Raw genomic sequence first — 26,839 nt, 5'->3', positions numbered from 1 at the left:
GAATCATGGGAAATACTGAGATAGGATTCTGAACGCCTAGATTGCTAACCACTAAGCACTGGCGGTAGGAGCTAAGTCCTGCTCAAAACCTTCATGGAATCTGGGGCCACCGATTTCTCAGAACACCAAGATTTAAAAGAACTCCAATGTTACTTGTAAGATTTCAATGTAGATGATCTTCTGGAGTTTTGTATATCTGTGGCCACCGGAAGTGAGGACCTCAACTTTTCCAAACCTAACCTCTCCATTTCCAAGCTGGCAAGTTCAGTCTCTTGAGAACCTGAACGTCGTTGGTGGAAAACTGAAGGGGGGAGGGATAGGCGAGAGGGAGGTGAAACTGAACTCCTACTGCTATCTCCAAGTTCAAGCTATTCCATCGACGTCATGGCCGAAATGGAGCCACTAACATCACCTGAAGCTTCTCCTCCTGAATCTTCTGCAGCACCTTTGAGAGGAGGAGGAATGGAGGGAAAGTATACAATACATGTTGAGGCCACAATATTGATTGCAAAAGCTGAGGACACCAAACATCTGAGAAAAAGAGAGGGAGCATTGCATCTGGAAGGCAAATATGTCTATCCTTTGGGGCCCAAACCAAACACATATCTATTGTAAGAAGTGAGAGAGAGAAATGGAAGGCAAACTGCGACTCAAAGGAAGTGCCTGAAAATCCACCTTCCTCTGAATGTGACCTGTCTTCACTGCCAACAGATGATCTTTTGACCAGGAAAAGGTTTTAGTGGCCAGGTCTTTAAGTCCCCAACTCCTTCTGCCTCCCTGGTTATTCGGGTAACAGCTTGCTACCTGACTGTCTATTCTGATGACCAGATGAAACCCATTTAAATATGACTGGAGAGCACTGATTTTTGGAATATGTGGGTACTGTTCCTCAAAGCAGTCAATTGGATATCTTTTCCCAAAAAACGAGGAATATAGGATATATCGATGTCTTTCCATTAGTTCATGACAATGTCTCTAAAGACATCATGGAAAGGAAGGTTGTCACCTGGAGAGGAGCTATACTGTGTATAAAGCTCCTCTGGCTTCTGTTATGTTATGTTATGTTATAAGACATTTCTTGAGCGCACTGTCACCGTAAGTTTCCTGGCGCTAATCGGATCCTAAGATTGGGAAAGAGGGAGTTAGTGCAGATGGGAGAAAAGTAATGTTTTTAGGGATTTCCTGAAAGAGAGAAGGGAACAGGAAGACTTAAGTGAAAGTGGAAGCGAATTCCAGAGTTTAGGGGCCAGACAAGAGAAACTGCGACCCCCAGATCTAGTCAGTTTAAAGCGGGGGACAACTAAGAGCTGGAGGTGGGTAGACCTCAGGGTGCGAGAGGGACAATAAGGAGTGATGAGGGATTTAAGAAAAGCAGGAGAGGAACCAGTAAGAGCCTTGAAAACCAGGCAGTGGACCTTAAAGACTATTCTTTCACTGACTGGTAGCCAGTGGAGTTGACGTAATAGGGGTTTGGCCGACTGCCATCTGGGAATTTTAAAAGCAAGCCTAGCAGCCTGGTTCTGGACGATATGTAGCCTAGACAGCTGAGATTTGGGAAGGCCGTGATATATCGAGTTTGAAAAGTCCAGCCGAGACATCACCAAGGCAATTAAGACTTGCAACAAGGCTTCGGGAGTCAGGAGGTGGGCGACTTTCCATATCCTGTATAGCTGGAACATACAGGAGGATGTTACGGCACTCACCTGGGCCTTAAGAGTGAGCCCGGAGTCAATGACGACCCCAAGGCTCTTTACACAGCCAGCAGGAGAGGGAGGTGTACCGAGCTCAGTGGGCCAGTACTGAGGGCCCCAATGAGTGGCACTTCTCCCAGGAAGTAGGAGCTCAGTCTTGCCTGGATTGAGCTTTAGCTGGTTTTGATTCATCCAGTGCTGGATGTGTGTCATGGCCGTCCGAAAGTTGGTAACAGCATCAGGGGAGGTGAGGGGGAAAATAATTTGCAAATCATCTGCGTAATTAAACACGGTGACGTCCCACCTACCTAAAGAGTGAAGGAGAGGTTGGAGATACAAATTAAAAAGGAGAGGTGACGGGGAGGAGCCTTGAGGGACCCCGCAAGATGACGAGACACTGATGGCGCTGAAAGGACCCAGGCTAACTGCCTGAGACCTCTCCTCTAGAAAAGATTTGATCCAGGACAGGGCGGCCCCACAGACACCGGCGGACCCGACACGATGGATTAAGATGTTATGGTCCACCGTGTCGAATGCCGCCGAGAGGTCAAGTAGGACTAGTGCCTGGGGTAGTCCTCTGTCAGCATTGCTTCTGAGGTTGTCCAGCACGGCAAGAATCACAGCCTCGGTGGAGTGGGCTGGTCTAAAGCCGGCTTGGTTGGTCGCCAGGAAGTTGGACTCCTCGATGAATTGCGAGAGGCAGGTCCTGACATGAGCCTCCAAGATCTTAGACAGAAAGGGCAGGAGGGAGATGGGGCGGTAGTTAGCCAGAACCGCTGGATCAGCGCCGGGTTTCTTCAGCAGGGGCACCAATACGGCCTCCTTGAATGACCTGGGGACTATACCGGAGGCGAGGGAGGAATTGAGTAAAGGAAGAATGCAATGTGGAAGAGTATGACAAATATCGCGGAGCACAGAAGGGGGGCAGCAGTCCTTGGGGGAACCAGATTTCACGCGGCTAGACAGCTTGGCGAGAGATTCCGGGTTTAGTGTAGGGAACCGGGACATGGTGGAGGTATTGACAGGGGAGGGTACTGTTGTGGCTGGGGGAAAGGAATGAGGGATGGAATCTTTAATTGTGATAATCTTGTCTATGAAGAAGGCATTTAAAGCACTGCATGACTCTGGGGAAGGAGGCAGATTCGGAAGTGTCCTGGCGTCTGATGTTAATTCGCCGAGGACCTTAAAGATCTCTTTAGATTTGTTGGGGGCTGTTAGGATTCTGTCAGAGATGAAAGCAGACTTAACTGTAATGATGGCTTTTTTATAAGCTTTCCGTGCGGACACATACGCTTCCCTGTCAGAGCTGAGATAATTGCGCCACCATCTACGCTCCAATTGGCGCAGCTCAAGGTGTTGCTGTTTCAGGGCAGGGTTGTACCATTTATGCGAGTTGTTAAGACGTGTTCGAGGAAAGCAGGACAGAGGTGCGAATAGGTCGCTTCTGCTGTGTCTGTTTAAATTCCAACACATTGCGAATATACGACACTTTCTGCAATTGAGCACCTTGAATGTAGCTCTTTTTGTGGTCAGACTCCTGCCGCTAATCCAAGTCTGCCCTAGCCCTTTTTACAGCTGGTTCTCTCAAAGCAGAGTCGACTGCTTAATAGCTGCAGATTCCCTCTAGAGATCTGTTATACCTCCTCATCACTTGGAGGCTCAGAATTGTTACTCTTGCTGGTTTCCTTCACATGTTCCATAGTAACAATGCAGTTGCCTGGCTATCAACTCTTGCTACTCGTGATGCTGGAGCCAGACAAAAAAGACCGGAGGGAAGGAAGCCGGTATACGAGGGTAGATGGGCCAAGTTTCCCAAAGACGTTGTGAGTTTTCTAATGAGACCAGCGCGCTGCTCCTATCACAAACCCAGGAAGGGGAGAGGAGGAGGGACAAGGAAGGGGGCAGGAGAAAACAAGCATATGCAACACCACAGCTTGTGCTTAGTAACGGAGTGCAGAGTGCAGACACCCTGCTGTTTTGGATGTAAACATGTGCAACACTACAATTCCTGTGCAGCAACAAAGGGTTGGTTGGAGGAAGATGACCACATACATCAGATGTAAATGTAAATGTATTGCGACTTATATAGCGCACGTATCACCCGAAGGCATCAAGGCGCTTGCTTAGGGAACCCGTCCTGGTATTCCCCTGTGAGATACCCCGGCAGGGTATCCACAAGGTGAAAGCCAGGCATCCCGCCGCGAGGGGCCGTAGTGGAGATTAAGCAAGCTATTGCCCAGAGTCGCAGAGTGTGACCCCGTGAGTCGAGTAGGCACCGGAGCGAGAATTGTCGAGTCCGTGGAATTTTTGAGCCCGAGACCCGCCGAGGCGGGGAATCGAACCCTGGTCCACGGCCGATCTCAGCTTCCGGGTCTGCCGCCTCTAACCACTGAGCCACGCTTCTCCAGATAGGGTGTTTATACACACAGAGGAAACTTGAAAGCAAGAGGTCCACCTGGATGTTTGTACATTGTTCCGAACATGAGCTGGGCTGCTGTTTTAAAATTTTTTTACGGATTGTACAGACGACACTCACCACTCACTCCTGACTCCCCTTACTCCACTCCTATGTATTCCTCTGCATAGGCTGAACCCCCATCTTGCACTCGCCGTGGCCCGAGCAGTTAGCAGCAGAGCCTCCTGGCTAGCCAGAGTCACATCAGGATTGTCCTTTATTAGAATTTTGATGCAGGACATGGGCAGTTTGACCTGGCAGGCGGCTGCAGGTCCTCCGGGAGTGGCTGAGTGCAAGCGCCTTCAGGCACCAACCCGGACATGGGCCAGAGGAGGTGAACATGGAAAGCAGGAAGAGCAGATGTCAATGGCACGCATGAGACGCCTCAACAAGTTGCATTCCAGCAATCCTCCTGCGGGCTCCAGTGCTATCAGCTCCTGGAAGGGACACAGGAGTTTACTGCAGCCCCGGGGATATCGGTACTGCTCAGTGAAAGAGGACAAGAGAGGAGGCATACGGAAAATGAGCAGCCACCGATGCTGGGGAGCAGCAGTTATACCGACGATAAGCAGCCATGCCTCGAGGGGAGATTAAAGGACAGTGTCTGGAGGCAGCCTTGTGCACCCGCGAGTGGCGAGGAGCGGCAGAAACAAAAGGAAGCTGGCGCTTTTTAAAATATGGAGCCCGTGTTGATAATGCTGAATGTTTAGAGTGGCGCCCGGGGGCAGGAAAGCAAAACGAGCAACAGGGCTGCAGGCAGCTTCCGCGTGAGCCACGACTTTTGGTGCATGTGTAGAATTTAAGGCAGCGCGCGCATGTTAATGCACACTATTTTAAACAAGCATTTGCAATGCAATACGACTCGCATTTACGCGAGACGTACTGTATTGGAAATGGGAGTGCGGCCGTTAAAAAAGACACGAACGAGAGAGAGTGGGGTAAAGGATTGGCGAAGAATCACGGACTGCGTGAGGGGGCGGGGAGGGTGGACACAGGGGAAAAATACTGTTTAGTAAAGGGGCCAATAGCGTTGGAAGCGTAAAAATTACGCCATGGTTGTCAGGAGGAGGGACGAAGAAGACGGGAACCAATCAAGAGGCTCCATTTAGGCTGTTAGCCAAATAAAAAAATGGGCGGAGCTTCCCTAATAAAGTATATACACCATGCCTCGCAAAGCGATGCCAGCGCATGTGCTGGAACGCTACGTGAGACCTAATGAGGCAATCAAACATCTGGTCGCTTGCACAGGAACAGCACATGACCAGAGTGGGAGCACCACCACAGGCTGAAATTCGCAAGACTAGCTCCCCATACCAAGACTTTTCCCTATCCCAGCACCACAAGAGCTGAGCCTTGAGAGTGCTGCTCTGTAACTGTCGCAATGTGATGCGCTATCCAGTAAGAACATACAAAATGCATTTAACAAACGTAATAAAACAAAAGATTCACTTATCTGTCGTACCGTTCACCGGGCGACACGAAAAAACAAGCATTGAAAATGCAATAGGTCTCGCCTTTGATTAAGTTAAAGCCATTTGCTTTGCTAATAGTATTCTATAGCAAAGCAAATGGCTTTAACTTAATCAAAGGCTAGACCTAATGCATTTTTAATGCTTGTTTTACAGGGGTCTTTATTCGATTTTGTTTTTTAAAATGTACATTTTTAAATCGCTACAACAGGAATTAAGAAAAGCGCCAGTTATTTACAGCGTGCAGAAGTGGCACAACAAGGCATTAGGCGCTATGTGTGCCCAGGTTATAATTAGAACTAAAGTCGCTAGTTGTTTACATGTCATTAGTCTGATGTGTATGAACCTCCCTGGACAGGAAACCTATTATCCAGGCCTTCCCTACCGAAGATTCGTCCAGCAGCAGGAGGGTAGACTCGTGTCTGTAGCAGCAGCATCCCTTTTGTGATGCTGGGGCTCTGTTTAACTTTAACCGGGTTTACCAGTAACTACATGTCTTCTCCCTCTAGAAGGGTGGAATGCTACCCCCGCCGCCAGAACTGGTGAGGGGTAGTATTCCAAAGTGTTTGACACCTTACACAACATGTTTTGATAAAGCCAAACCAAAGTTAGCATTAACCGCGAGGATTATAATGCACTTAAGAGTATATGGTATGGCTATATCATAGAACAGATATAAGGAAATGGTTCCGAAAGCTGCAGAGGGGCTCAGCTCATACTAGGGCACCCTCTTACACAAAACCAGGCACTCTGCCTCCAGGATTGTCAAGGCCTGCCATAGGAGTGACTTATAGGTTACTATGTGTGTATATATATATATATATAAGGTAGATATAGCTATACTATATCTAAGTAAGGTGTGCTTACACCACCTTAACCAGGCTGCAAGTGCAGCCCTGAGGTGTCAGTTTGGAAGGCTAACCAGGGGTGGCACAATACATGATGCAGCCCCTGGTAGGCCTCTGGGGTCCCTTTGCCCTAGGTACCTAAGGTACCATATACAGAGGCTCACAAGGGTGCCTCTGTAACCAATCTGGTATGCACCTAAAGTACATGGTATTAATTTAGAGAGAGAACAGCTAGGCTGTGGGCCTGATTAGCAGGGCCACAGCCATGCTAAAGTTGAAAAACCAGTGAAGCACAGCACAAAGTGGGGGTAACCATAGGAAGCAGACCCTACTCTCCTACATAAACCCCCCAACCCCCCAAAGCAGGGACATTACACTAACCTTGACCAGTTGAGTCTTCATGTTCTAAGTGGAAATATCTGGAGAGTCCATCTGCATTGGCATGGTTACTCCCAGGTCTATGTTCCACTGTATAGTCCATCCCCTATAGGGAAATGGACCACCTGAGTAGTTTGGGATTTTCACCCTTTATCTGTTTTAGCCATAAGAGGGGCTTATGGTCTGTGTGAAGTCAGTAGCAAACAAGTATGGCCTCAGCTTCTTCAGAGCCCAAACCACAGCAAAGGCCTCCCTCTCAATAGCAGACCAACGTTTTCTCTAGGGGTCAGTCTTCTGCTAATAAAAGATACTGGCTGGTCCTGACCTTCTTCATTCAATTGTGATAGCACAGCCCCTACCCCAACTCAGAAGCATCTGTTTGAACAATGAATTCTTTGGAGTAGTTAGGACTTTGCAGAATTGGTGCATTGCACATGGCCTGCTTCAGGTCATCAAATGCCTTTTGACAGCTGACTGTCCACTGGACTTTTTTAGGCATACTTTTAGAAGTTTAGTCATTCAGGGGTGTCACTATGGAACCATACCCCTGGACAAATCTCCTATAGTACCCAGTCAGGCCCAAGAAAGCTCTGACCTGAGTCTGGGTGGTTTGAGCAACCCAATTCATTATAGTCTGGATTTTGCTCTGCAATGGTTGAACCTGGCCTCCACCTACAAGGTGCCCTAGGTACACAACCTGACTCTGCTCTATCTGGCACTTAGTAGCCTTGATAGTTAGGCCTGCTTTTTGCAGGGCCTCCAAAACATTTTTCAGGTGGATCAGGTGATCTTCCCAGGTGGAGCTAAAGACAGCAATATCATCCAGATAAACTGCACAGTAGTCATCCAGTCCTGTGAGGGCTTTATCCACCAACCTTTGAAATGTGGCAGGTGCATTTTTCAGATCAAAGGGCATCACCACAAACGGATAATGCCCACTAGGGGTTGCAAATGCTGTCTTAGGCTTGGCATCATCAGCTAGGCTGATATGCCAGTAGCCAGATGTCAGATCAAATGTGCTCAGAAATTTGGCAGATGCCAACTTATCTATGTGCTCATCTGCTCTGGGTATTGGATGGGCATCTGTCTTAGTGACAGCATTGAGACCTCTGTAGTCTACACAAAACCTCATCTCTCTCTTACCAGCCTGGGTGTGAGGTTTTAGCACTAGGATTACTGGACTAGCCCAAGGGCTAACTTGAAGGTACAATCACTCCCAATTCTAACGTCTTCTAGACTTCAGTCCTGATACAGTCCCTGACATGATCAGGTTGCCTGTAAATCGTATTTGTAACAGGCAGACTGTCTCCAGTGTCCACCTCATGAGTGCACCAGGTATTCTGACTTGGAGTCAGTGAAAACATATGTCTGTATTGTTGCAGAACTTGTCTGCAGTCAGTTTGCTGCTGGTCAGTGAGGCTGCCTGCCAAGGCTACACCATCAACTGACCCATCATCAGGGTTCTGAGAGAGCAGGTCTGGGAGAGGGTCACTCTTTTCCTCCTGCCCTTCATCAGTAGCCATGAGCAAGCCCATGTCTGCCCTGTCAACATATGGCTTCAGTCTGTTGACATGAAGCATCCTATGGGGACTCCTGGGAGTTCCAACATCTACCAAATAGGTAACCTCTCCCTTCTGATCAACACTGGTGTTGGGTCCACTCCACTTGTCTTGGAGAGCTGCTGGGGCCACTGACTCCAACACCCACACTTTCTGTCCTGGCTGGTAAACAGTCAGTACAGCCTTTTGGTCATGACAGGCTTTCTGTAATTCCTGGCTAGCCTCAAGGTTTTTGGATGCCTTTTTCATGCACTCAGCCATCCTGGAGCGGAGACCAAGTACCTAGTCCACAATGTCATGTTTCCGGGGTTTGAGAGATAACTCCCATCCCTTCTTCACTAGACAAAGTGGGCCTCTGACAGGGTGCCCAAACAGAAGTTTAAATGGGCTGTAGCCAACCCCCTTCTGAGGAACCTCCCTGTATGCAAACAAAAGGCAGGGTAGCAGGATATCCCATCTCTGCCTGACCTTTTCTGGGAGACCATTAATCATACACTTTAAGGTCTTGTTAAATCTTTCAACTAGACCATTGCGCTGTGGGTGATAGGTTGTGGTGAACTTGTAGTTCACTTCACACTCCTTCCACATTGCAGTTAAGTAACTAGACATAAAGTGTGCACCTCTGTCTGATACAACCTCCTTAGGGAAACCCACCCTTGAGAACTCCCAAGAGGGCCCTTGCCACAACAGGTGCTTTAGTGGTCCTAAGGGGTATAGCCTCTGGGTCCCTGGTGGCATGATCCACTACCACCAGGATAAACCTGTGCCCAGAGGCTATCTGAGGATCCATTGGTCCAACAATATCAATCCCCACTCTTTCAAAGAGAACCCCCACCACAGGTAGTGGTATAAGGGGGGCCTTTGTAGTGCCACCTGCTTTGCCACTGGCTTGGCAGGTTACACATGAGCGACAACACTCCTTTGTGTCTTCTGACATGTGGGGCCAGTGAAAGTGAGGGAAAAGCCTGTCCCAAGTCTTGTTCTGGTCAAGATGTCCTGCAAGAGGAATATCATGGGCTAGTGTCAAAAGGAAGCCTCTGAATGCCAAAGGTATGACCAACCTCCTGGAAGCACCAGGCCTGGGGTCTCCACCCTCTGAATACAGGAGCCCTTCATCCCAATAAACTTTATGGGTGCCACTAGCATTCCCAGCAGCCTCAGCAGTAGCTTGCTGTCTAAAGGGTTCAAGAGAAGGGCAGTCCAACTGCGAATGCCTCAGATCTGCCCTGGAAGGGCCCCCTGTCCCAAGAAAGTCAACCTGATCAGGTTCAAGTTCTTCTAGGACAGTTCCTTCTTCAGGCTCACAATCAGCTTCCTCATAAGGCTGATCCTCACTCTGAGGCAGGGGGGAAGGCACTGCCTTAACCCTACTGCTCCTTTTCCTGGGAGGCAACTGGTCCATTATTACAGAATCCAGTGCCTGTTCAGTGTTAGACTTTTTGACCTGTGACCTAGTCACTGCAAGGACATGTGCTGAGATTCCTAACATTTCTGCATGAGTCCTAAAATCCATTTCAGAACATGCTGTAGTCTCTAGGTCATTGTCAAGCAAACATTCGACAGGGACTTGCGAACTAACAACAACCTTCTTAAGGCCAGTTACCCCTCCCCAGGAGAAATTAACAACTGCCAAGCTATGGGGCACGTCCGTCCACGAGCCCTGAGTAGGAGGGAATGTCCGCATGTGCTGCGGCGTTCCCTCCTGTGCAATTAGGATGTGACCGCCACCCTGGGGGTCACATCCTCTATATTTAACATTGCACCAGCCGCAATGTTAAAAACGCATGCATTGCATTTACATGCACAAAGCGGCAGGCACCGCATGGGGGGTGCATGCACCCCCCATGTGCACCTCCCACCCCCCCTTCACCCAGGGGGCCCGCAACGGGCCCCCCAAGGAGAAGGTCCGTATGCTTTTCCACGGCGGAAAAGCCGCCGCGGAAAAGCATAGACGTGCAGACATCCTAATATGCCAGGTGGTGTCTGATAGACACCGCCAGACATGTTAGAGCTTTTCCGCCGCGGTCGGAAGGCGACCGCGGCCGAAAAGCGGCGGACGGTCTTCCTGACCCCCCAGCCATCCTAATCTGGCGGGGGGTCTTTGAAGGCTCTGCTGCGGTTTTTCCTAACCGCAATCCTAATGGACCCCTATGTTTGGTAGTGACATTGCTAGGGCCTGATTAGCAGGGCCACAGCCATACTAAAGTCGAAAAACCAGTGAAGCACAGCAAAAAGTGGAGGTAACCATAGGAAGCAGACCCTACTCTCCTACAGTAATTAGGGTAACTTTTTCTCAAATAGTACCTGAAGATATCAAGGAAATTCACACCAGTGAATGGGATGTTAAACAGGCACCGACCTCATAGAGAAACCAAGTGGGGTGGGGTAAACACTGCACAAGATAATCCCTTATGCAGTGAACTTCAAGTGCAGGCTCAATACCCATTACACCCAAAAGCAAAGCATGGCATAAAATCTAGGTGAAAGAAATTACTGAGGGGAGCTCAATCGATCCGTGTTACGGTGTGGAAAAGAAGGAACAGAGTTCAGCACGCTGGGGTGCTGTCTACATAGGCACTGCGCACGTCACTTCTGGTGATGATGATGCCAAAGCCGCAAAGTCATACAACCCTTCCTACCACTTCACAATGGGGATGCTCACAAATTTCCAGATCCAGTCTGATGCCTGGGGAATATTCCAAGGTGAAGAATCTGCGGCAAAAAATCTGTATCAGATCCAAATCCACATACATGTTATTGAGCATCAAACAAGTGGAAGAAATAATGTTTTCAGTTTGTAACAATTCCCTCTTTACATGTTAATACAAGGCATTATTTCTTTAGTATTCCATTCTACTCTGAAAGCTGATGCCAATCCAAGTCTGAAGAAAGAGGAGCCATGGTTGATGCATGTCTTCCTTTCGAGGAAACACTTGCTCTCGACTGCTGATGACTACAGCGTTTAGCTGTAAACTTCTGTTCAGTGCGTCGATTCTCCTTAAGAAACTCTAGATGCACATTACATTATTCCAGCTCTCCTAGTATAGCACATTTAAGTAGGTTTTAGGGGGTTAGATTGCTAGATGACATTTTAACTTTGGTAGAAATGTTTATTTCATTCTATTTGTTCACAGCATGCATTTGTGTGATTTTAATATTATTTTGTAAATTTTTTTACGTGTGCTAGGCAACAAGATGAGCCTTTTGAAATGTATTCTTAAAGTGTATTTTTAGCACAGTGTTTGTGTGTGATATCATAAAGAACATAATTAGGCTTCTGAATTGCCACTGCATCCATGGATGCCTGTTTAGAAACCGTTAGTAATCTAAAAGACAGATGCCACTACAACTATGTATTGAGTGTGTGGGGCTACAACAACCTGCTTTTCACATTCAATCACTGTTCTATTGAACTAAGTTCACTTGTGACACCCGTGGGTGTAAAAACAAACCTTGTAAAGCTAAGCCAGAGCCTTAGATACACATTACTACTCACCGTCAGGGTTGCTTTGCCTTTCCCTTGGATGTCCACATGCAAATCGTTTCCGAGAGAAAACTAGGTCAAGGAAAAGAAATATTCAGAATAGAAATTAGAAATCATTGTTGTGTTGTGATTTTACTTAGATATCAAAAGCTCACATTTAGAGAATTTGCCCATGTGATATTTAGTATATATGCAGCAAACCACACAAAGTAACTTCTCTTACTGCTTTAACAATAAGTGTTATGTTACCCAAACCATGGTACTCAAATTATGTACTTCTGAAGGATGAAATTCAAAGTAATCGTTGTTTAGATTCAAAAATATGACCTGCTAGCTCTGCACAACAGCCACTCTGCCACCAAAGGGTCTTCTTGTGCATCCTTTTAAGACATGTATAACTTTTTGCATGACTAAAACACTAGCACTGATCGCCCTCCCTAGAACCTTCTCTATGTGAGCCAGGACCTGCAGATTATTGCTGGAGTCCAGGTCGCATAAGCAAGTGTGTTATCCCCCAAATACCCTTAACCATCTGCTGGATGCCTCATGGGAAAAGGCCACGAGTGACAGCATGCCCCACGTCCCTGAACAACCATTTATCACTCATTTATTCATTTTCTATAGCACCAAACTGCAATTATTTTGTATTTTTTTTATGACCTAAGACATCTGATCCCTTTACCCTTCTAAAGTAATATGAAACTGAATGCTCTGCCTATGACCTTGGAACATAATCTCTACATTCACTCTTGCTGACTAAAGGGAGGTATGAGAGAACTTGATTATAAATTAGTAGAAATACCCAAAAGTGTTCTTCCTAGCCCTTAAAAAACATTCACCAGTGCTAATGTTTTACACAATCTAATCATAATTTCCTTGTATTACCTACACTCTAGGTAAGTATTAAAAAAACATTTAAAAGGTGATTGTAATATTCCTCCAGTTTGCAGAGAACTGGGGGGATCCCACAAATAGTAATAGCAGGGGAACAAAATAAAATGCTAATACCAATATGTTATTATCATTTTATTTTTTACTTTCTTCTGCTTCTTCCGCTGGGGAGCCATCACCCTTTCACAGGTGACAGTTAGATCAGGTCATTTTTACAGCAATTAGGGATCTTAGATGAAGAAATTGTTGAGAGCTGTAATAGTTCCTGTGTGGTTAGGTAGGAGGGTTTCTTATGACTTTTATGAGGATACGCCTGGAAGATAACTAGGAATACAGGTGAGTACCATTTCCTTCTCTTCCAGGGGATCCTCCTCAATAGTCATAAGCGCTCAAAATAATAGCTAGCCCATCCTGAAAACATATTAAAGAATCATTTACTTAGATAAAACTTTTTAAAAAGCCACACGCATCTAAATCAAGAAGAGAACCATCAAAGTCATTCAAGAAAATATGCATTCATAATGTGCACCAATGTACATGTTTTTAGACTATTACAAATGACCACTGTAAAAAACAAATTCATACCCAATCATATCATATCAATCATACATTACTTGTACAGTGCAGCTTATCACCCATGAGGGTATCCAGGTACTGGGCTGCGAGTTTCAGTCGAAGAGCCAGGTTTAGAGCTTCCTTTCTGCAGTCTATCAGCGAGGGTGTTGTTCAGAGGTGTAGGGGGAGGGCGTCCCGGGACTTAACAGCAAGGTGGGAGAAGGTGGGTCCTCCGCTGCGGCATAGCCGGATGCACGGTGTGTGTGTGTGTGTAAGGATGGCGTGTGTGGAACGGAGGTTCCTGAAAAGTTGGTGGAAGTTAAAGCTGTGGTTCATGTATGCAGGTTCTTGGTCGTTAAGGACTATGTAGGTGTGGGTCAGAAGTTTGAAAAGGCATCTTTCCTGGATGGGGAGCTAGTGGAGGTCTTCCAGATGCTGGGTGATGTGGTTCCTTGAGGATCAGTCTGGCAGCTGCTTTCTGTATCGTCTGAAGTCTTCTCATGAGTTCGCTGGTGGTGCCTGCATAGAGTGTGTTTCCATAATCCAAAAAGCTGGTGATGAGGGCCAGCATCACTGTTTTTCTGGTGCTGATGCGGAGTCATTTGTAGATTCTGTGTAGCATGATGAGAGTCTGGAAGCAGGCTGAGGAGACGCCGTTGATCGGTCGTTTTAATGAGAGTTTGATGCCCAGAATGATGCCGATGTTGCGGGCGTGTTCTTATGGTGTGGGGATGGGTCCGAGTCCCGATGGCCACCAGCAGTCATTCCTGAGGGAGGTGTGGCTGTTGAAAATCAGCACTTCGGTTTTGTCCGCGTTGAGCTACAGGCAGTTGTCCTTCATTTAGGCTGAGACGGTCTTTATGCAGTCATGGAAGATGGACTTTGTGGAGGGGTCTGCTGAGAGCAAGAGGATGAGCTGGGCGTCGACAGCATAGGGATGATGTTGGCAATACTGACAATGTCTGCTGCGGTGTCATGTAGATGTTGAAGAGGGTTGGACTAAGGGACGAACCTTGAGGGATGCCGCAGATGGTGCTCTTGGGTAAAGAGAGGTACTTGGATTCTCTGGGTGCACCTCTGGAGGAATAATGCCCTCCATCTGAGACCATCCTCTTTGATTCCAATCTGGTGTTGACGTTTGATGAGTGTATGAAGGGAGATGGTGTCGAAGGCTGCAGAGAGGTCAAGAAGGATCAAGGCGGACGATTCTCCTCTGTCGTCTGTGCATGTTGTCTGTCGCGTCGATCAAGGCCATCTCAGTCCTGTGGTTGATCCTGATTGAGAGGGATCCAGCAGGTTGTTTCTCTCCAGGTGTTCAATGAATTGGAGGTTGATTGCCTTCTCCAGGACGTTGGTGGGAAACAGGAGTAGAAGGGTTTGTTCTGGAGATATCTGGGGTCTACGGGAGTTTCTTGAGGAGGAGGGGTCTGACCTCTGAGTCTTTCCAGGCATCGGGAAAGGTGGTTGTGGCGATGGAGGCGTTGAGGATGGTGGTGAGCTGGTGGCTGATCTTGTCTCTTCTGAGGCTGAAGAGTTGATGGGGGCTGGGTCGGAGGGCGCTCACAAGTGGATAGAGTTCATTAAGACAGTAGAGTCCGGTGTGCTGAGCTGTTCCAATGAGGTGAGCAGGTGGTCGGTGACTGGGAGGGGGAGGCTGGAGGGGTCAGTGGGTTGTGGTCAAAGTTCCTGTATATGGTGGCTAGCTTGTTGTGGAAGTGGTATACTAGAGCGTCGCAGAGTTCCTGTGAGGAGGGGATTGAGTTTTCGGTGTCTGATAAGATTAGTGCATAGTGAGCCCAGGGCAACAGAACCACACATAGCATAGGTAACCTCTTATACAACTTAAAAGTACATGTGTGTTACAAGTAACAAACCACCAATAAAGTTAACACAATTAGTACATAGGCCTCAAAGTGGCATCGAATTGTCTGTTTCTTTGTTGTTCCCACTTATTTAGAGAGTACAATGTTAAGACCCCAACGAGGAGAAGGGAACTTAACTGGTGTAAAACCAGTTTTAATGTCTTCTAGAAATTCTTTAGTCACAGGTATTTTTACAAAAGAAACTTGTGCTGAAGATCTCTTATAGGCAGTTATTGCCACAAAGTGAACTTTAACAGAAAAAAACTGTAGCCCATACCTTGCCAGATGAAGACGATATGGTATCAGTATACTTTCTTGACAGGAGGAAGGATTGTGGCTGTTCTGTATGCACCATATGCTAAATCTCTTCCACTTAAAGGCATATGAGTTTCTTGAGGAAGGTTGTAAAATGATCATGCACTATTTTTTGGGAGACCTAGATGGCTATATTGCAGGAATTCAGGAGCCATGTCATGAAGTTCAGTGATGGAAAGTTGAGGTGCAGGATCTGATACCCAAACTCCTGTCTGCAAGCCAAACTCGTGCGTGGTCGTTCTGATAAGTGAAGAAGGTCTGTAAACCACCACCCATAAGGCCATTCTGGTATGATCATTAGCATCCTAGTTCTGGACCGGTAATATTTGACCAGAACTGTCGGAATGAGTGGATTTGGTGGAAATGCGTGAAGGAATTTCTTGGACCAGTATATCACAAAAGCATTCCCCTTTGTGCCTGGCTGGAAATATCTGGAGGCGTAGTCTTGACATTTTTTATTTTTTATATCAGCAAGTAAGTCTATTTGGGGACATCCCCTTTCTTAGAAAATGTCTTCTACAATTTTGTCATTTAGAATCCAGTCATTGTTTTCTTGGAAGTTTCAACTGAGCGTGGTGCTTCCATATTTTGGCCACCTGGGAGCCACAGACAGCTGTAATTGTCAAGTTCCTTGCAATAAGCCATTCCCATATGGTTTGTGACTCTAGGGACAGAGGTCTTGAATGCCTCCCTCTCTGCTTTTTCTGGTAGTACATTATTTATTGCCCTTCTGAACATGCAGAAAAGTCGTTTTGACTACTGGAAGACAAAATTTTAAAGCCAGATGAACTTCTCTCAAGTCTAGTAGGTTGATGTGGTAGGTCTTCCCTTTGTGTGACCATAGTCCTTGGATCCCTAAACGGCCCAGTGTGCTCCCTATCCTTTTTGGGATGCATCTCTAACTGGGAGAACTGATGGAATGAGGTCCCGTTCATAATTTTTTTTCAGTTTGGTCCACTATGAAAGTGATTGGATGGTTGATTGTGATAGTCATTTTTTTCCCCAACTGTTCAAGAACTGGTTCCACTGGTCCCCTATACACTGCTGTAAAGGTCTCATGTGAAGGCTGGCATGAGAAACTAGAAAAATTGCAAGATGCCATCAATCACAACAGAGAAAAAATCTGTTGAGCAGTTGGATGATTAACTTGCAATAGAATGCAACACTTCAGTTGGATTGATAGCAGTCTCCTCTGAAGGTAAACACTTTTTTGGACTGAGTATCTATTTTAGTCCTCAGATAGTGTATATTTTGAACTGGGTAGGTTATAGGTTTTCTGAAGTTGTCTGTAATTATACAATTAAGTGTTTTTAATTGTGTAGTGTGTAACTGAATGTTTAAAAAGAAATTGTTATTCAGATTTTTTTATATTACAGCCCTGAAGAAGCTTGAGTGTGAACGAAACGTGGTGGCTGTATTTTGTCAGAAACAAATTGAATAAAGAGAAGCTTATCACACAACAACTTTTGGAGACTATTTTGGATGGACTTTATTTCTGAAAATGACTGTCTTGTTTTTTAAATCTTGACAATTATTGCCTATTTATGATATTGTACTGGAAGATCTAACTTGGTTAATGTATGGAGACATACTTGAAAATGGCTCATTGTTTCTTTTGAGGAGGTTTCTTTTATAGAAAGTTGTCTATGTAAAAGTAGATTAATATCTTTTGTTTTCTCAGATGTGGTGTGACTACAGCCATCCATTCTGCAAATGTTTTGCTTCCTGTTTTGATCCTTTTTCCTGAAACAAAAAGTATCAGGATACACCACCAATCCTTTTTGAAGCAAAGGAACCTCCTCCACTGTTTTTATTCTGTAGTAAAATGTTCACCTCTTCCTGAAATAGAACTTGTTGATAAGATGACGCTTTGGTTGGAGGAAAGGCACTTGAAAAGAAAAGAACAGCCACTCCGAACACTATTAAAGACCCATCTGGGTGCAGTTATCAGCAGCCCCTCTGAAAATCATGTTACAATACTTCCTCCCACCTGAGTGACTGATGGATCTGGGGGAAGATGTCACTCATTGTCATTGTTTAGAGCCTATCCCGCTGCAGATTGCTGATGTTGACACCCTGTTCCTTTGGATGGTATGACTGTTTTAGGAGATGTTGCTGCTTGTGGTGCAACCAGTGAGGGGTTTGAACCCCCTGAGGATTGTAGCAGCTATCATTGGGCCTTTACCTCCTTCTAAATTATTTTTTCTTTTCTAGGCCCACAACTTTTATTGTATCCAATTCAGTCTTCATCTGTGACATTTCGTCATCTATTGAGATCCAAACAGTGTTTTTCCTGAGATTGTCAGGTTCAGGGTTCTATTTTGCGCTTACGGTTTTAGACCTGTTAGTCTAAGTCATGAGATTCGCCAAATACCATGGTAGTAACCATGAGCAGATAAATCTGATATGTCAGCAGCTGAACTAATAATTTGATTTGATATAAGCATTCCCTCATTAATGCCAGCCTGAAAATCTTGCCTGTCTTCTTTAGTGAGTTTATCCGTAACTGTTGGACTTAGCCCTTCTGGCAGGTTCACCCCTGAACTTTTTGCCTTTTAATGTTACATCATTATAGTGATTTCTGGTCTTTGCGCACTTTAGCACTGTGGCGCAGTGTAAAGTGTGTGCGCTCTCTGAGTGTGTGTGTGAGATTGGCCTGCCCTCCCATAGGAATGCATGGGGATATGAGTGTCCATGGTAGTTCCTGATGCGTGGGGAGTGCAAAGTTGAGTTTGGTATGTGCAAATTCATGAGATTGAATGCTGCGCAATGATGTGTGCAGCTTTAATATGTCTAGTGTGGAAGTGCCACTTCTAGAAGTTGGCCTGCCTGTGCAGTAAATGTGAATTGGCTGTCTGGCTTGTGATTGGCTGGAACTGGCTGGTGTGCCTGGCTCTAAGAATCCGGATGGGTCTGCCTCGGCGGTGAATGGAGAGATCTGCATGTTGATGTGAGGGAGGGGTGCACCTGGGACCTGAATAGGGCTGGGCCTTCCCTCCACAATGCTGGCTCCACCTCCTGTGGTGTGTCTGATGTCCCTGACCCACCCTGTGAATAGGCAGAGGGGCTGAGCAAAACCAAGTGCTCAGGAACCAGTTGTGTCTATTTCGCCCCTTGCCTTCACCTTTGACAACAAAGGATGTTTGTGTATAAAAAGAGGCTGTGACCTCATGTTAAATGTTCTTGTTTCCCGACTAGAATCTACCAGGGGCGTGCTGCTGCTGGGGCCGAGGGGAAGGCTTGCCACCCTGGGCCCTGCCCAGCCCCTGGATGCCTTGAAGATCTTGTTTCTCTGGGACCCCTCTGCCTTGCCTGGGGGACTGGAGGACTCCCCTTTGCTGAGGAGCTGGTTGCTCCCTTTCTTTGCCCCAGGACCTTGATGCCTCTTTTAGTGTCCTAGGTGCGCTGTGCTTGTCCTGTTTTTTTAACCCTTTAGGAGGAAATCCCCTGGGGAGGGATTTTCCCCGTGATCCTGCCTGGCGGGTGCCAACCCCGCTAATTGATATATTTTGCTGGCAGGAGCCTACCCTGCATTATGCCCGCAGTTGTATTTTTAATTCGGGTGCCTACCCTGATTATGGCCGCAGTTATATTTTTATGAAAGGGTGCCACCCCTTTTTATAGGCGCCTTAACGGGTGCCCACCCCGTTTCTACTTTTATTTTAAACCTCGAGGGTGCCTACCCCTCTCTGTGCCCCAAAAATTACCGCCGCGGCCCTCGCGCCGCACACAGCAAGTCAGGCACCGTAGTGCCTGACGCGGGGCAGGACTTCCGGCTTTGAAGGGAAGTCCCGCCCGAAGCCGCGCTCTGATTGGGGGAGCGCGGGAAGGAGGAAGGCCCGCGAAAGAGAAGCCGCCGAGCCGCACAGTCTCCACTCTGAGTCCCGGTCCCGAGATGGGGGACCGGGTGAACAAGGGTGCTGTCGGGCGGGGCTCCCAGGGATCGGGAGAGCTCCACTACCGCCGCCGATTGAAGACTTCTGCCTCCACCCCCCAGCCGGTTAGTCAGCCAAGGAATCCGGGTGGGGGGAGGCAGAGAGGGAGCGGTCCCGCCAGCAGAGCGGGCCGCTCCAGAGTGGCCCAAAGTCCTTTCTGATGGTTTGAGCCTGCCTGCGGTTGGGGGCCGCTACACCGCCGCCCCTCTTTTGTTTCAATGGGTCCTGCGGTCCCGGGGGCCCGTGTCCCCCCACAGAGCCATTTCGCTCCAACAGTGGAGCATTCTTTTTACTTAGGGGGCAGTAATGACTTTAGAGAGCCTCCGTGAGGAGCCTGGGGCATATGTACTTTGGGGGCATATATTGTAAGAGCCCCGTTTGGCACCACCATGTGCCCATTTATTGAAAGCGCCAGCACACTCCCCAGCGCTAGCCCAATCATTGTGTCAGCGTCCGTGCGCTCCACGCCTTGGGGGGGCCAGTTCTTGCTACCTATATGGCGCATCAATAGTTGTGGAGCCAGCGGGCTCCAGGGGACCCATGTTCATTTGTAGAGCCAGAGTGCTCCAATGCACACAGTTGATCTCAGAGCCTAGAAGGCTCCCACGTTTTGTGCATTCTTTGGTCCAGAGCCAGATGGCTCCATCATGTGCAGTATTGTTTTAGAGCCTAGAGGGCTCCAACGTTTTTGCACAGTCTTTGCTCCATAGGACCAGTGAAAGCCCCAGTCGCAGTTTTGAGTTCCCAGCTGCCCAGCAAGTAGCGGGCAGCTGATATGTTTAGGTTTTTCCTTCCTAGGGACTGGCTCTATGTGACTCAGGAGTGAGGCGCACTCCTTCGCCCCTACTTTGGCCTTCCCCAGCTGTGCAACACTTAGTGCCAGCTGCAGCGTTTAGGCCCCTCGCTATTGTCCCCAGCTGCCCAGCAAGTAGTGGGCAGCTGCTACGTTTAGGTTTTGGCGAAGTGGCGCCACCTGGACCCTAATGTGATTTATGTACTAAATGTGATTTATGCGCTAATGCTTTGGGTGTTAGGAAATGTACTGTGTGTAGTATGTTTTGCGCACCCTGTGTTCTGATACCTCTAGACATATGTTTATGCTTAGGAGGTTGTTTTATCTAGTATGGGTTATACTAGTGAGTTCATGGTTCCCTGCGTGATATATGCCTAAGGAGGTTAGGATTGCGTAGGAGGTACTTACCTTTTACCAGTGGTTACTGGTTGTGTGCTACATTTGCTATTTGGTGCTACAAGTATTATATGTTCTAAAAGTGCTAGTTCTAAAAGTGCTTATTCCTGACAGTGGTCCACATGGCCCTGTCCCGTGTATATAATCCCTTGTAAATATTGCCCGTGCCAGTTGGCACAATGTACATCCTGTGATTATGATTATGATGTGTTTGGAGAATACAAAGGCTATTTTTGATATAACCTTGTGTGGAGTTCCTTTTGTGGGGGGCCTTGGATGTTGTTGCTGGTGGGTGCGTGCGCAAATGCTTTACACATCGCCTCCGGGATAAGCCTGACTGCTTGTGCCAAGCTACCAAGGGGGTGAGCAGGGGTTATCTTTGGCGGGTGACTTCCTTGCCCTGACGTAGAATGGTGGTTTCTGCCTGGCTTTGGCGCAAGCCTTAGCCAGCCGGAAATCGCCATTTCTAACAGTAACCTTTGTAGGGAATCCCAAAGAGATTGATCATACCTCCCTTAAAGGGCATTGTAAACGCTGATGTTCTACACATTTCTCTTCCCAGAGAGACTATACTTTTGCTTTCCTTATCCGGTGGTATGGAAGACAGTGGTGCTACTATGTGTGACTTCCTTGCTGCAGCCCCAATTACAGAATCTGGTGGTGGATCTGCCCTGAGAAAGACGATCGTGGTCAGGAGGCCTATAATTCTTCAAGAGCTTATATAGAGCCAAATTTGTAGATGCAGGTGTCAGGAATATTTGCATTGCAGATTCAAGAAGACCCGGGATCAGAGGGAGGAGAGGTCTGGTAAAGTTCTTTGATATAAGGTTTCAAAGACGACTGATGTAGATGGAGTAGGAGCAGACATAGTAATGTTCAAATTAGCTGCACCTCTTACAAGCACCTCATTTAAAGTTATCAAGTCATCCATCAATTGGACATAGTCATGGTGAAAATGTGTTAGAGGAAGCTGTGGAATAATAATTTCTGATTAAAGATCTTGAGGTTTTGGTTTATAAGGAGAGAGCGTTCTGCGATAGCTTGTACTAGATCTTCTTGATCTATAGTGAGACAAGCAGCTTCTTTCTCTAGAGCTTTTTCAAAAACTATGTCTGGACTTAGAACGATGTCTATGAGTCAACTGTGGTCTGTCCTCTGGACTTGTGAGGACAGAAGGAGATGCCAGGCATATTATAGGTGATAGCATTGGAGATATTAATGAATCTGGAGAAAAGTTAGGTGGCGTGGCTCACCCTGGTGAAGATGTACCATAAAACAATGTCCCAAAAGGCACTACTTTTAGTGTATGACGTGATCGAGAATATGTTTGGGAGTATTTCGAATCTGGAGTGGTAGGTCTCTCTGGACGAAGCTCCTTGGAGATGTCATTTTTGATGAATGTGGTGGCTTTGACGTTCAAGTTGGTATTTATGTTGTTAAGGAAAGAGGTTTGAGTGTCGACAGAGATGATCTCAACGTCTACTGCGGTGGTCTTGATGTCGATGGGGGTGGCTGTGACCTTGATTGAGGTGGTGTCGTCATTGGCGTAGGCAGTCTCGACATCGACAGAGGTAACTTTACCATAGACGGAGGTGGTTTCAGTATCAACAACTGAGGTCTTATCATTGAAGGAGGTGTTTACAATGGCAACTGACAGTGTTCTTTCGCTGTAGAGTGTCTCGACTTTGTAGCTGATGAGCGCAAGCAAATTGTTATGTGTCCAGTCTGCAACCTTATGCTCCTCTACGTAATGCTTCTCGATGTCCAGCAGGAGCAATGTCTCTTCCTCTGATGCCTTTTTTCCTTGGATCTACCTCTTAGGAAGTCTTTGGAGTGGGAAGAAGAAGCTCTAGTAGAAGACTGACCTTCTCCATGGCTTCTAGAAGATCTGGCAGCATGTTCTTCCTTCCTTTGCTGCAACCCTTGTAGTCTGATTTTCTGTTGATCCTTCAAAGTTTTTTCTGGATTAAGATTGTCAATGGGTACAAGAATCAGGAATGTGATCCTCTAGAAGTCACATAATGCAGAGCCTGTTGGGGTCTCACTGTGTCTTCTTTTTCCACCGGAAGGTCACTTCGCAAAAAATGAAAACATTTTTAACAGAAAAAATAAATAATTTTCTGTCAGAAAGAGGTGTCAAACTACCCTAAGTAACAAGACATTTTGAACCTCTAAATACCGTATTTGCAAAGATTTCTAAAAAACTTTGTCCAAAAAGGCAGAGCTGAGTGCCCCAGTATCTTGTTTCTAGGAGCCGGAAAAATGAACGGACCCAACTAGCATTATGGGATACAGGGGGTACTGTGAGGTTCTGCGAGGTTCTTAAAGGCATTGTGCCAGTTTTATCTTCTATGTGTTGCATTGCAGCCTACTAAAAACAATGTCTCATATTCCTTTTCTTTTTCCATTAAAAAAATGTTTTTGGAAAAAAAAATTATGGTCACTTCTTGTTAGTGATGTATTTCTATGCAATTGGCTGTTTCTCCAGGATCCACACACGTGGGCGGGACTCTTCAGTGCTTATGACTATTGATGAGGATCCCCTGGAAGAGAAGTGCATTGTACACCAAAACAAACTGCCTCACAATGTGCCTAATCATGAGGTCACAGTTCTGCCTTTCCTGCCTACAGGCACATACTACACTATAATAATAGGGACACAGGATGAAGAAAGATTAGCCTAACATAAGCATCTGGGTTTCAATTTATTATGCGTATCTATGCTTGTATTCCACTTTTCAAAACAGAGGCTATAGCTCTGACCCTCACCAAGTCGTTCATTCTCAGCATGTGTTAGGATCAATATTAGTGAGGGAAGTCAGGTATGTCTGATGTTGTTTGTTTGGATCATGGCTTCTTTAGTGCCGGTAATTTAATGTATGACAGCGGCATATGCTATGAGCTATCGCGGAATTGGTCGAGAAATCACTGTGGGTTTGTGGCTGATGACTATTGTGCTCAATGTTGCTGCATGTTTGCTTACGTGTGTTATAGGCTGTGAACTGCATGTGTGTGTTCTCCAAAGCACCGGTGGATTACCATCTAAAGACTGAAACCAGTTCAGTGGCTCCGAAGACTTACCTGCAACTGCTCTTGCACTTGTTTACTGTGTTTGTCCAGGCGAAGTCTGGTATTGAAATTTCTCTGTGGGGAAGAGATAGTGAGAGCAAGATTCCCTCCCTCTGTTGAGTAGGTCTTCGTCCAGTAGCGAGAAAGGGCCTCCAAAGCAACCACAGTGTCCTTAAGTAAAACAGAATTGGTATTACTATCTCACCTTAAAAACACCTCCATCCCAGGTGTAACATAACTTCTTTTTTTAATCATATCTTCATTTAAGTACATTCTCCAGCCTCTCTTTGTTGTGATGCACCTGCACCCCTTTATTCTTTTGGTGACTGCCACAATTGCAAAACCCTCTTCTTCATTTACACTGTTGCAATACTGTCTGCCTGAAATCCTTTACTCGTCCCTTAATGCCCATCATCAAGAACACACAAAATATAGTTTGATGCCCCACATAGTCATAAATATTCAAATTGTCCTTATTTGGCTACTGTTATTCCGCACAGTAACAGAGGTTTCAAAATCCATATTTCACAGGAAATATATAAAACTTGTAAATTGTTTTTCGAAATTTGCAGGAGGTATTTATTCCTGTGGATTATGGATCCTATCCAATGATAGGCACTGTATCAGTCCAACATCCTTTCCAGGGAGAGCAGGTAGAATTCGCTGGAAGGTAATGGGAAATCCCTTCATATTCCCAAGATCTTTTCACTTGCATATGTGATTAACACTAATAACTTATTGGAACTTCTTACTTCATTACAGTTTCCTTGTCATTTTAACTCAAATTTTTTAAAATCTATATACTTGATGCCAGATTTATCAAGGTTTGTGTCACCCTTACACGATTCAAGGGGGTATAAGTGTGACGCAAAACCTAAATGAGATTTACAAAGCCAAGCAAAGCGACTTTGGTGGCCCTGTATGGCTTGATAAATCTGGAGTAACGCAAGGCAGCACAAATTGATGCCTTACGTCGCTCTGCCCCAGGGAGGCATTCCATGGGGGAAGCGTGGGTGTCCATGCATCCACCCATGGATTTTGGTGCATTCACAGATTTACCGCTAATGTAAGTCCAGAGAATCTGTCAAAATGCAAACCTTCCCCAGGTGAGGTATCACGAAGAGAAATATCTTAATTTCTCCTAAATTTTTCCACTTTCTACGAGTGCTGCACTGTGAGAAAAAGGAAAATGCCCATTTGGATTCTTTTTGTGTAGGAAGGTACCCCTTTATGAATTTAAATACAGCGCATTCCTGCTCTTTCACGCAGCGTAGTGAGGTGGCTTGATGCGCTGCATAAATATTTGTTCAATATACCCTTGATGTTTATGTTTTTCCTGTGTTTGTTGCTACCATGATGGCCTCAGCAAACCATTCTACCACCTGACGCATCCCATGATTTACCACTTAATGGCTCATTAAGAGAGATTAGAGTTAGCCTTCCTTCCCCTGTGTTGAGTCTACGACACCACTTTTTTGTGCATAAAACAAGTCCACTATAAAATATGAAAGAACCAGTAACTTGGGATTTATCCTCCTATGCACAAAATGTTGCAACTGCCAATGCTTAACAGAATGGTTCTAAATTTGATTGTATTGATCAATAACTTATCCTGAGACGCCGTCAATGGCAACCTTCGTCTTTCCATTCGTTAGTGTATCGCAATGCTTGAGGTTCAATTCAAACTAATCTTAAATGTAATCCTCGGTGAGGTTGGTGAATGCTGGTGAATGTTCATTGATCCCTCAATTCGAGTCATATGTTGGAGTTGTGAAGACACTGCATGACTCAGAATTTGGAGACAACTGAGAATATCGCCTCTGTTTTCAGGGAAATTTTATTAGTATCAATTTGAATCTGAGTATATCACTGTCGGCCTGTTGTGAAGTTGCTGCACTAGTGTCAATGTCTAAGACAAAATTGTTGATGAGTTAACCCCATAAAACCTGGAAAGATTTGAATCATCTGCTTACTCAGGGATCTAGAGAAACTTGTGGATGGAGCCATTGCGATCAGTACTCCCATATCAGGTCCATGCACAAACTTGTATGAGTAAGCACAATGTTCAATGTTCACCTTTGTCAAGGGTGAGGGTTCTAACAGGGGGAAAAAACTGACATGCTTCAAGGGTCTAGACAAATGTGTCAAAATCTTACTACAATGACCTCTTGACAGAGAATTATCAAATATTTCTTTTTGAATAGGTTTTTCTGTGCACAAGGTGGTATGTTCTATACAGAGAAGGTCCCTGCATCAAGGTGATCAATTCTCCAGGAGAGCTGCAGAAGCAGAACTGAAAAGCCCCACTAAGGTTTGGGTTAAGTATGTATGTATGTATGTATGTATTGCATACTTCTATAGCGCAACACTGTCACCCAAAGGGTATCCTGGCGCTTTGACTATACATAGCTAAAGTACACCTACAAGGATCATACTGCTCCTGGAAAGAGATAGGTCTTCAACCCTCTCTTAAACGGCAAAAGTTCTCCCTGACTCCTCAGGGAAAACGGGAGAGAGTTCCAAAGCTTAGCAGCTGAAAACCCGAAGGAACGGCCTCCCATCCTTAACCTCTGGATCCTGGGAACAACTACCAGACATGCCGAAGATCATAGAGTTCGAGAGGTAGAATACCAGGAGAAAAGATTTTGCAACAAGACAGGTCCCTGTCCATGCAAGGCTTTAAAAACCAAGCAATATGCTTTAAATAGAATACGCTGCTGAACAGGCAGCCAATGAAGGTCTAACAGCGCTGTAGTAGAAGAGGCAGCACGCGATCGAGACAGTGAGAGTTTAGCTGCCATATTTTGTATGCGCTGCAGTTTACCAATCAGATTTTTAGGCGCTCCCAGAAGCAGTGCGTTGCAGTAATCTAACCTGCTAAGAAAAATCCCGCTCACTACCTCTGTTCTAGCCTGTTCCGGGAGCATAGGAAGAACTTTCCTCAGCATACGCAACAGCATCATGCATGTGGCCACCGTTTTATTAGCAAATGCGTCCAGTTGTAAATTGGGGCCAAACATGACCCCCAGGTTACGAGCAGATTCCGCTGCTGTCACCGCTCCCAACGAAGAAGTAGGCCAGAAGTCCTCTGGCAGGGAGCGCGGAACACGGTCGTTTGAACAGTACAACACCTCTGTTT

General features: G+C 46.1%; 1 protein-coding gene across 1 annotated transcript in view; it reads right to left on the bottom strand.

The window, feature by feature from the left end:
* Nucleotides 1–26,839, bottom strand: part of LOC144756224 (complement C4-like) — a 1,111,910-nt gene that overhangs the window by 270,773 nt on the left and 814,298 nt on the right. Inside the window, exons 30-31 of the mRNA XM_078645841.1 lie at nt 23,713–23,871; nt 11,897–11,956 (exon numbers count right to left, since the gene is read on the bottom strand). Coding sequence (XP_078501967.1) covers nt 11,897–11,956; nt 23,713–23,871 — 219 coding nt within the window. The remainder of the gene's footprint in view (nt 1–11,896; nt 11,957–23,712; nt 23,872–26,839) is intronic.

This window comes from Lissotriton helveticus, chromosome 5_1 (genome assembly GCF_964261635.1).
Source record: "Lissotriton helveticus chromosome 5_1, aLisHel1.1, whole genome shotgun sequence".
NCBI lineage: Eukaryota > Metazoa > Chordata > Amphibia > Caudata > Salamandridae > Lissotriton > Lissotriton helveticus.
This window is presented reverse-complemented; position numbering and strand designations above follow the sequence as displayed.